Source organism: Pundamilia nyererei, unplaced genomic scaffold (assembly GCF_000239375.1).
Source record: "Pundamilia nyererei isolate P.nyererei 1_Seehausen unplaced genomic scaffold, PunNye1.0 scaffold00031, whole genome shotgun sequence".
NCBI classification, from domain to species: domain Eukaryota; kingdom Metazoa; phylum Chordata; class Actinopteri; order Cichliformes; family Cichlidae; genus Pundamilia; species Pundamilia nyererei.
In genome coordinates this window covers 3,977,841-3,989,462 of record NW_005187432.1, presented here as the reverse complement: position 1 = coordinate 3,989,462, position 11,622 = coordinate 3,977,841, and the positions used below count along the sequence as shown (strand labels likewise).

Sequence of the window (11,622 nt, the reverse complement as noted above, 5' to 3'; positions counted from 1 at the left end):
CGATCTTGATTACTCATCATGCTTATCTAATTCTGTTTTTTCTTTTTTGCTCCATTCATCTGGAGATTATCTTATCTGAAGAGAGAAGAAACTCAATCAAACAGATGATGAAATTAACATGGCTTGCAAACATTTAACAGTGTGCTTTTTAAGTGGCATTCAAATCCCAATGTATGGATTTGAGGGAGCAAAGATATCCTGCCTGTGCTTGCCTCAGCAGAAGGAAGTTTTGCACAACTGTTGAGGTGAAGTCACTTTAACTGAGACAGTGACAGAGTGCGGATGATAGGAGAGGCAAAGGACGAGGAGGAAAAGAAATTGGTGTGGAGAGAGGTAGAGAAAAGTGAAAAATGCTCCCCTTGTACAAAGGCAGTGGCTCTGTCTCCTTGACTCAGAGAGCTGTCTACTCCCTTGTGTGTATATGTTAGAAACCCCACCTCCCCCAAGTGCTTCTCTCCACCCCTCCCCTTCTCTCTCAGTCTCTGGCCGAGGAATCCCAGGCAGCGTTTAATTGCAGAGTGCAAAGGCTTTAGTTGGTCTAATGAGCTCAGCACCGGAGCTGGGACTCTTTCACGCGCTTCTCTCAGAGACAGAGATCCATGGAGTCCTTTAACGGAGGAGCCTCACAAAGCTGCAGGATTTCAGGTGGTGGGTGAAGAAGAAATTCTCAAATTCAGGTACAGCCGACGAAGTGAGAGAATATACCAGAGGCAAGAGACGGAGTAAGAGGTGGAGAAAGAGAAGAGAGCGGGAGAGGGGAGGGGAGGAAACGGGAAATACACTGCCAGAGTGAGAGAGAGAGAGAGAGAGAGAGGGACTGAAAGCCTGCAGCAGCAAATGAGACAGAACAACGAGGCGGGAGAGGTAGAACGAGAGACAGAGAGAGGGAGGGAGGTGGAGAGGGGCCCCGTGCAGGAGAGAGGGCTACAGGGTGAGGAAGAAGGAGTAAGAAAAAGTTACGAGAAGTAGGAGAAAGAGGGTATAGGGAAAGTACCTACGCAAAGATTACTAACTACAGAAGTGAAGACGAAAGGAAACAACAGGCAGGAAGGAAGGGGAGGGAGTCTTGGGTAGAGAGTTAAAAAAAAAAAGAGCTGGTGAAAAGTTTTCTTGTGGGAAGACGCAGATGAGGAAAACAGAGCGAGTGAATGACTGGGCTGGAGAGAGCTGGGAGGGGAGGAAACCAGTTGTTTTCTAAGTCGTTTTCGACGCAAGTCTTTGGACTTCTTCGGACATGTACACAGAAGGCGCACAAGCAACGGGACACCAACGATTTCTTCAGCACAGCAACAATCCTGCCCCATGCCCCTGCCAGCACTGCATCCACTATGAGCCGTACGGCCATCACGGTGGACTGGGATATCAACCAGCATCACCCAGACAGACAGACCACTCATCGCTGGACTTCAGGAGAGACACCCGGGCTCCTCGGGTTAAAGATGTAGGAGGTAGAGCTTTCGTGGTGGACAGAGTTGAGAAAAGTGGTCATCACAGCCCACAGAGGAGGTCTGTGTTTGCAGGGCAGGGCCCTTATAGCCAGTCAGATGACTTGAGCCAAGTCTTCCCCTGGGAGTTGAACGCTGCCCAGTGGAACTACCCACTGGAGCCTGGGGTGAGACACTATTCATCTGTCAGAGAACAGTGTGGCTGTGTGGTGCGCAGCAACAGCAGGGCACACCCCTTTAACGCTGGGATACCACATCCTCTCCCTCATCTTCAGGTCAAAGGTCAGGGGTACAGACACAGGAGGACTGTCAGGTACGTCTCTGTGGATGAGGAGGAAAGCGATGGATGCAACTTTGAGAACCATCATTTGGACCTATACAATCCCCAACTGGGCCATTTGCACATGCCAAATGGCCACTGTAGACCGAGGCCTGTGTTCACCGAGGGAGGGGAGGAAGGAGATAGCCATCAGGACCCAGGGAGACTGAAGGGTGGATCAGAGGAGGGTTTGAATGGATGTGGTGGCTTTTTTCCCACTGAGGTCCCACAAAAGAATTTGAACCAAAGCAGACGGAAGGGGTCCTACATCCCTCCCTCCGACATCCCCAGTCCAGAAACCTCAAAATCACCATCCGGAAACAACCACCAGCTCCAGGGTTTGGAGGTGACAAAGCAAAAGAGACGGCAGGATTTGGTGAGGGATCAAATTCGACAAGTGGTGACAGATCTGGAGGATGTGTTGGGGGGTTTGAAGCAAGTTCACGTCGAGATGAAAGAGGTAGGAGGGTCTATTATTATAACTGTATAATCCTTACATGTACATCAGGTGTCTAATATAGAAAAACCTGCATCTGGTGCAGATGACCCAGTCTTTCATCAATTCTCTCCTGGAAACTGTGACATTTAAAAGGATTAACACAAAGCTCAGATGCTGACATAACAATCCACTGTGCAGAACAGATTGACACAGGTCGTGTATCTCTGAGTGCACGTTCATGAAGAGCATGTCATTATATGTGTCCTTGTGTATACGTGTGTATGTGTATGTGTGTGCATGCTGACTGCATTGTTTGCAACTCAGTCATCATCTCCTACCGAAGCAGCGATTGAGAACGATTTGCTCTGACCTTTTGAAAAACGCTGCCGAAATTGGCAGCGTTCCGGGCAGCACATTAAAAAGCCTGGCTTGAGACTGTTACTAAATTATGCCCTGCTCTTACAGTATCCATTTTGCATGCAGCTGTAAAATGGCATTGATTCACAGCTGACTGCGTTGGTGCAAGGTCTGGCATTTTGCTGTTACAAATAAAAACCGCCATAATAGTGCACTGAGACAGTTGTAAACAAAAGACATCCAGAGACAAAAAAGAGCTTTAATTTGACTAATTGGTTAAATTGTCTCAATCTGTTGTAGTTAGAAATAGAGTTTGGCAGCGGAGGAAGAAGCTTTCAGATCCATTACTTCAGTACAAATACCAAAACGTAAAAACAAATTCCTGCATTCAAAAGCCCACAAAAGTCTCCAAACTAAAGTGTTATGGCCTCGAAGAGCTACAGCTATCAACAGCATGCGCTAATACTGATGTATGTAGCATGTGACTGGTATTAAGGTGGAGCAATAGGTTAGGAAGAAATAAAAAAATGTAGATTTTTTTACGTTTTTAAAGTTTTCACACGAAACATGAAGTGCAAACCATTATTCAGTCACTTGTAGAAGCACTTTTAGCGGCAGTAACTTGAAGTGATTGTGTTCTGTGTGACTTTTCAGTCTCACTTGTTGTTGTGGAGGAATTTTGGCAAAATCTACAATGTTGCTTCAAGTCATTGAGGTTTGCGGGCATTTGTTTATGCACAGCTCTCTTAAAATACCACTTCAGCATTTTGACACAGCAGGTTGAGGTCTGGACTCTGGGCCATTGCAACACCTTGATTCTTTACTTTTTTAGCCATCCTGCTGTAGATTTGCAGCTGTGCAGTGGGGATCATCGTCATGTTGTATGACCCAGTTTCAGTCAAGCTTTATCTGTCTGACAGATGTCCTCATATTTGGCTCTAAAGTACTTTGGGATACAGAGGAGTTCGTGGTCGACTTGATGGTAAAAGGTGCCCAGGTCCTGTGGCTGTAAAACAAGTCCAACTCATCACCTCCCCACCATCATGCTTGACGTGAGGTTGTGTTGATATGCTGTGTTTGGTTTTCTCCAACTGTGGTGCTGTGAATTATGACGTCTCAACTTTGGTGTCATCTGCCCAGAGGTGTGGAGTCTTGAACTTAAACCATGCTGAAAAGCGAAGTCTTTCTCCTAAACTCTTCCACAGAAGCCATATTGGTTCAGTCTTATAGCAATTGTACCTTCATGAAGTTTAATATTATATTCAACATGCTAACTGAGGTCTGTAGTTGTAGAGATTGGGTTGTTTTAAACTTCTCTGAGCATTACACAGTTTGACCTTGTTCGGATGTCCACTCCTGGGATGATTGTGGCATTTCGTTGACACATGAATGCTACAGACCAGCAAACTGCAGCAGAAAGTCGAATAAAAATGCAAGTACACAAACAAAGTACTGTAACTGAAATTCCACTGCAGTTTGTTCATATGTATTTCTCTCTATTTTCATTCAGGTGGTTGAGCAGATTGATCGTCTCACAGCGAATATCGACCTCAGTGAGGAGCCGCCCTGCATCGCTCAGGGGTCATCCAATAACTTTCACGACTCAATGCATTCAGGAGACCTCAGGGTCGCCATGCTGCCCAATCACAAGCCAGCTTCAGTTCAGGCATCACAGCACGTCGATGAAGACCGCGTCATCCTCAGATCTAACTCTCCTTCTCCTGTCCACATGGCGTCGGTAGTGAAGACCAGCCGCTTCACCCCGCCCAATCTAATTAAGGACCACGAAAAGCCAGGTTTGAACGGCCACCCGCCTCACCTGTACCCCTCGAAAGACTCCAACCACACAGGCCAAGCTCGTCCCGAACCCCACCCGCAGACCCTAGACCCTAAGGTCATCATAGGGAACAGCACCTCCAATCTAAGAACTCAAAAGCCTCCGCCTTACCCCCAAAACGGCCGCTGTGGGAAGGGCCCATACCCACCTCCCAAGCCTGTGAGGACCCCTGCCTACCCTATTAGAGGTCGCCAGAGCACCAGCATGGTGTGAAGGAGGGGGGTGGTGTCCTCCAGTGCCATGGGGGCCTGAAACATGAGACCCTGCTGTAGTGACTGGAGGTCAAAGAGGGACCAGGCAGGGGAACAATTAATGGTACGTTTAGAGGAACTTTTTTTTTCTCCCTGTCTCTCTCTCGCTCTTCTTTTACAATGTTGATGTCTCTGTCCGGGCTCACTGCTGATTACGTTGGCTCTGTTTACTGGCAGCGCAGGGCTTAAAGGCAGTAAATGAATTGCAGCGTTCCTCCCTTTTTACAAAAAAGGATGTATGTGTTTGATATATGTGTTTTTGTGTGCGCGCGAGAGTGCGCGGTGTCTGTGTGTGGGCGGCAGCGAAGGGATTGTTATGCGTCTGCTTTTGTTGATGTCACATGATTTCCCAGTCTTCACTACACTGCAAAACGTGTCTGTCTTGGCAAGTGAAATGAGAAATTAGAGTTCATTCTTGAGTCTGGTTACACATGTGGTTGCAATTAGTCAACAGGGTGAGAAAATTTCATTCGCTGAAGTAAAATTCTTCTTTTACGAGTAGATTTGAGAAATTTCTGATCTTGCGAAATGCAATTAGCTGTTGATTATTACTCACTGCTGTTATTTTGGCTTAAAAAAGCACTTTAATATATTGAATGTGACGGCCTTAAATCTTGAGACTTTTTTTTGCAGTGTACCTTAGTCATAACTTCGAGGGAACTTGAACTTGGCAGGAGCTCAGCCGTTACTGGCAAAAGAAGACCTCACAGCCGCCTGACTGCAACCATGTGACAAAAAAAAAGTCGTCATTAGATTTACAGGAAGATCATAGCTCTGCCTCAGAGCTGGCATAATTTACTGTTATGGGCTGATGAGGTGGGACTGAGCCTTTCTTCTCATGCCACAGACAGATGTATCATCACAGAGCCAGACTTAATAACAAGATGACTCTGTGAAAAAGTCCCTGTAGCAGAGGCGGAAAATTAGACAGCAGATATAGAGTTAAGCACTGGTTTTAAGAGTCCACCTTTACAGATGCTGAGGACACGTGCGTGTTTCTGTACTTCCCTCTTGTGCAGAGTATGCGTAACTACAATCTATTTTTCTGGCTTCGAGTCGGGCAAGCACAGTCTGGTTTTAATCATAAACCCCCACCACCCCACCCCCCGGCCATGTGCCAAAACAAAATGAGGCAAACTTTGGGTTTATTTGTGATGTCCATATAAACAGAAGCACTCCACATCCACTGCTGCAGGAAGAGGCGCACATCCAAGGCTGCAGCTTCAGGTCGAATCTGACAGGCAGATGAAAAGGGTCGGCAAGGCGTGCGCCTTTGAACATTCTTTCAGTTGAATGAGATGAGGGTGTAAGTGTAACATAGCTTGTCCGCTCAACACTGTCCTTTCACAGTTTTTCAAAGCATCGTTGCTGTTGACATTTTAAAGGTCTGAGTCATCTGAATTAGTCATCTAGAGCAGGTTCAGTGTCAAAATGACAAGCACAAGACATTCTGTGCCTCCATAAGTTTTTCCTTGACTCCTTTTATTTATCGCTAAAAGATTTTCAATTAGCTTCCTTTAATGCGATCAGTTCCCATGACGTGCATGACTAACACTAAATACCTCATTTACTGCGCAAAAATTAAAGGTAAGACATTTACAGGAGGAATGTTTAAGGCTCAAAGTTGATCACTGGATTTTTTTGTAAAAGTGCCGGGAAGAAAAAATTACATCCTGGCCAGTGGGGACAGTTGCCTGGTTGTATCTTTGTGAGGACTCATAGGTGAATGTGTTATATACAGCATTATGTCTAACTTCAATTAGGGTTTACGCTTTGTTTTTGTTTTTTTATTAATGATGTTTATTTATTAATATTTAACAAGAATGATACGTATTGATGTATTTTATTGATATCGCTATTAGCTAGTTTGTCATTTATGAGAAAACTGGTTGAACTGGCTTTAAACAAACCAGAGGTCATTCAAACAAATAATGAGTGATAAAGTTGTACATTTACAAATAGTGGTTTCAACTGTGGTAATTCATTATGAATAAGCTGCTCCCTTACTTGTAAGAGGTCACTACAGCAGGTTGAGCTGCATATTTGATTTGATTTTATACTGGATGTCGTTCCTAAAGCCACCCCAAAGTCTGGTTCGACTCCTCTTGGAATTAAACCTGGGATCTCTTGGTTGTTAGGCAAATGTGTAAACCACTATAATGGTGTACATATGTAATAGAATCAATTAAAGCCCTACTGATATAGGCTTTTTACCGATACTTATTATTGGCTATATAAAAATCAGATATTTTACTATCAATATCAATGCCCTCTAGGGGACAAACTATGCAACGGCAATGGTTGCTTACTTGATTTTAAATTCTTTTACATATTTACTGTTACAAATACCAAAACACATAGATTAGCAAATAGCTAATATCAGCTGATAATATCGTCCCGTTGATAAATTGGTCAGGCTTTCGAACCAATTCTGACCTACAGTCCCAAAGAAGCAGGAAACTGTCCTGCATCCTCAAAGCTCATTTGCATCAATTCGGTTAATAATATTGTAAATATACATTATTTAATAAAAATATCTGATTCTATTTTCTTTACAAGGGTTTAAAATGTTTAAGAGGTTAAAGGTAAGCTCAAAAATGGACACAACAGCTGACACAAACTGGAGACAGGTGATCCAAAAAAATTATTCTAACTTACAGGTGAAAAAAAAAAGTTTTCAAGACATCAAAAAAAAGTATAAAAAAGTATACAAGGAAAAAAAATTGTGAGCAGAAGCATAAAAAGGAGATAGAAGATGCGATGATCATCGATTCCTTTAATTATTTCCTTACCTTACCTCCTTACTCTCCTTACTCTCCTGCCAGTGGAGGGGACAAGGAAGAGACCAGATGAAAGAGGAGTTAAAGGAGCAAACATTTAACAAAATGAGTCATCACTGCCTTTAAAGCAACTTCATGGCACAATTGTGTCATAAATTATTTTGTTATAGTCCAACTACTGCTGTATTTTATAGTCTCAGGTTTAAGAGTGCTCATGTTTTATATTTAGCAACACTTTTAAATTCATAACATGGAGAAAGTTGACAAGTTATTAAACCTTTTTTTAAATCTCACAGAGAAGAGTGAAGGGCAGAAAGTTTGATCATCTTAAACTTAAACAAACTGAATGAAAAAGATGAGTTGTATAAAAAGTCCCTCTCCTATCATCGGTTTGTAGGTGCTTTTTGCCGGTACTTTTCCATTTTTAAATATATTTATTTATTTATTATTAATTATCTATTTATTTATTTATTTTTGTCTTTAATTTTATTTTTAAGCACTTTGATCAGCACATGCTTTTTTCTTTTAAAAGTACCATATATATAAAGTTGGCTTGGCTTAGCTTGGCTGTGATGCATTTTAGGAATTGAGACATCCTTCAGCACAGCGCACTGAGATTGATAGTCATAGGCGGGAATATGGAGGAGAGGAGGAGGCACAAATTAGTGAAATGAGAAAAGCCCAAAGGCTAAGCACACACCAGGGAGAAGGGCAAAAAAGCACAGGTGAACTCAATCAGCGGGAAGAAAACAGAGGCCCAAATTTATCACAGGCGTTTCTTTTCTTACTCATCATTGCATCTTGTATTAAAAAGTGAGGTGGGCCCACTGGAGAATCAAAGAGAGCAGCATTATCATGAAATATGATGTTTATTTACAAGGCCCTGCTGCAAAGACGGATCGCTTCCCTCTGCTCTCTGATTGAACTGAAACACAGTACTTACAGTGTCTGGTCATTAGCTGTACCTCTGATTCACCCTGAATTTTTAAAAACTGCTGCCTATAAGTGGGAGAAGGTTAAAAAAATTGCATAATGGGTTGTTTTTTGGTGTGTCTGTCTCAAGTTTTGTGTGTGCTTTTTGTCCACGGTTAAAAGAGAGCTCTTGATCTCAGTGAGACTTCCTTCCTTCCTAAAGGATTTAACCATTAAGAACTTGTAGAGCCACATTAGGTAACTTTCAAAATAAAACTGGGAGGAACAGAAAGGAATAAAGTCATGCAGACCAACAAGAAGGCAAAGGGAAAGTTTGGCATAAAAACCAAACAGAAATAAAAGGGTAAAGCTAGTAAAACAAAGCATCCGTGGCTGGCTTCTGTGACGATGAGATTGTGCCTATTTGTTGTTACAGTTTACTGAGGTTGGACTGTAGATTTTCTTTCCCAGTTTACATTTAAAAAAGGATGGAAATTTAAAAATGAGTATAGTCTGTGCAGGAAGTAAATAGATCTGATTAAGTCCTGAAACACTTTTTCTATTAAAAGTTTAACTTTAAAAATGTGCACCTCATGTTCTGTGTGTTTAGTGTTTAGTGTATGCTGTTTGTATTTTATCCTTTCACTGCTGCCTTGGTTACAAATAAAAAAAGGGAGTCAGATCAGGAGCATCCTTTATAAACTCGACCGTGACCACTTCCAAAAAAAACCACTCCATGGCAGAAATATCGTTCCTCTGAAAGCCAGAAACCTACCGCGGCTTTCTCTGAAACAGACACAAAACTCTTCTCACAAGTTTGATAAAAGCCATGTTTGAGGTGCTTCTTTACAAGTCAGCAACATGACTCACAAGGACACACACACACGACACTACACGCACTGCCTCACTGTCAGTACAGCACAGACTAACGCTCTGTTTCCATGGCTCCACCAATGAGTGATGCGGCACGAAAAGCCTTGAGAAGAAGCACAGTTAATATGAATGTACTGTGTTTCACCGGGAAGGGCAGGCGGCACCAAGCCTGAGCTCACTGAGGTGCTGAGTTCTGCATTTAAATAATTTTTCCCCCTCTTCTCTGATGTGATGTTTCCAGCAGGAGCTGATGCCACTGAGACGAGCTGTCAGCTGGTGGAAACAGAGCACGGCCTGAAGGTGGGGTTATTTCCAAAGGGAAAGCTCCCCCGAGAGTCGACCTGTGACTGCACGTCACGTGAGCGCACAAGTGTGGAGGAGAGGCAGTCGAACCGTCTGAGAATTTAAATGTGTGAGAAAGTAATGAGAAGGATAAACTGCAAACTTATTCTCAACAACCATCAACCTGAAACATAAAGGTAGCTTTTCATGACAGTATTTATTTCTACTATTTTTATATTGAAAAAGATTATCTATTTTCAGGCAGCTTATACTAGTCTGGATACTACCTGTACTATATTAAGATTTATATCATATAAACTATGGTGAAGATATTTTCCATATCAACTATTTCTCTCTGTAACATGGCTTTTAAAGTACAAGAGGAAAGAAAGTGAGGATAGAGGAAGCTAAAATTAAATGGCAATACTTTTGATTTTCCTGCACCTTCCTCATGCAAATAAATCCAACATCTTAATCATCTGATTCTTGATAAGTTTCACTGACTGCTGAATGTCCCACTAAATATTAAATATGAAATAAAAGAAATGACACCAGCATTTTATTACCCCTGCCTCTGAGAAATGATTTATACACTCGCTGAGCCTGACTGAAGTGAGAGGAGCTGTTGTAGGAATACTTCTGGGCCTGATCTGGAGATGGCAGTGTGTGATCTCTCATGGCCTTATTCTGTCAGCGCGCTTGAGGCTGTATCCATGGCCAGCAATGCCAGCGTCTGTGTCTCTGTTTGTTTAAATCTTGTCTGAGAATTTCACCACTCTCCTCTCGCAAGCGCCTGCTGCTATCCAAGCGCTTGTTGCTTCCTCTGAGAGCCACTACAATCCAGCTCCCTTACAAAATATCCCAGTTTCTTGGCCTCTTTCCGTGCCCGTATCGCTGATGGAAAGCTACAGTGACAGATGGAGCATGCAAACTGTTAACTGTCCTGGGTGTTTTGTCACTCACTGTCTGCAGCCTGAAGCGGTGTAAGTAATTGTGCTGTGTGACTGGGAGGCAAGGTTGTAAAGAGTTGATAAGCTGCTGTGGATAGATGGGGAAGGTCATGTGCCAGAGGCTGTTATTAACTTGTCAACATTAAAAATTAAAAATATTTTTTGGCCCCTCAAGCAGGGCCTTGTATTGCACCATTGTCTGGTAACAATATACAATAATGCTGTAGCCAAAGATTTTTTTAAATTATGAGTTTTATAATCTGATCTGACCTGAAGTGTTTCTCAAGTTTGCAAATAAACAAAGAAAATAATGATAAATTCCTAGCACACCTCAACAGCTCAGTGTTAAGCCAAAAATCATTACAGTTGAATATACTAACCCAACTCTAGCTGTCTGTCAAGCTCTCCAGCTCAGCACTTTAGGCAGTGGATTTAACACTCAAACGCCACGGTAATTTTTAAACAACTGGTTCTGAATGTTGATTTACACACAGAGGAAAATGCACTCCTCAGTTCTGGCCATGTTGATTAGCTGAATGAGATCATTTTTTAAGTTCATGAGATTGATTAAAGCACCATCTCCAGGTTTAAAGCTAATGCCTCTGAGGATATCAGCCATTAGCACTGAGAGTTAAACAGATTACTTCAGAACTTCATCAAGGTGTTACGATTAAGTTCAAAATCCAGCCATGCATGTAAATAAGGATTTACAAGGTTTAGCAGAGGAGTGAGCAGACCGGTTTACATCTAAAAATGAAAAACCACGTTCTGACTTAAGAATTTCTAAAACACAGCACCGCTATAACTTTGGACATAAACATGGAAAGCTAATTAGCAGGAATCTTTTCAGGGATAGTGAAGTTAGGCTAGCTAGAATAGCTGAACCAATGACTGTAGAAAACATTTACTTACATACATGTTTCCAAAAGGCATTTTTTATTCAACAGACCCCCATTTTGGATGTGTGACAATCAGAGATGGGCAGTAACGAGTTACTGTCATCCGATTACTTTTTTCGAGTAACGAGTAAAGGGATTACTATTGCAAAAAAGGTAATTAGATTACTGTTACTTTCCCGTAAGCACACTGCGTTACTAAAACCCGGATTTTTTCTGCAAGTGTCTCATGACAATGACATAAGTGAGTGCAACGTTTGTGGCAACAGCTGTGTGCAGAT

At 42.4% G+C, this 11,622-nt stretch overlaps 1 protein-coding gene across 2 annotated transcripts; it reads left to right on the top strand.

The window, feature by feature from the left end:
• Nucleotides 1-772: 772 nt before the first annotated feature.
• LOC102204382 (uncharacterized) lies at nt 773-10,060 on the top strand. 2 transcript variants are annotated; one of them, XM_005729129.2, is made up of 3 exons: nt 773-2,224; nt 4,071-4,712; nt 9,458-10,060. In XM_005729129.2, exons 1-2 carry the CDS (start codon nt 1,235-1,237, stop codon nt 4,608-4,610), a joined length of 1,530 nt encoding a protein of 509 aa, XP_005729186.1. In that variant the 5' UTR covers nt 773-1,234; the 3' UTR covers nt 4,611-4,712; nt 9,458-10,060. The 2 variants fall into 2 exon arrangements, with proteins under 2 accessions (XP_005729186.1, XP_005729185.1); XM_005729128.2 differs by having other exon boundaries at nt 9,455-10,060.
• Nucleotides 10,061-11,622: the final 1,562 nt, after the last annotated feature.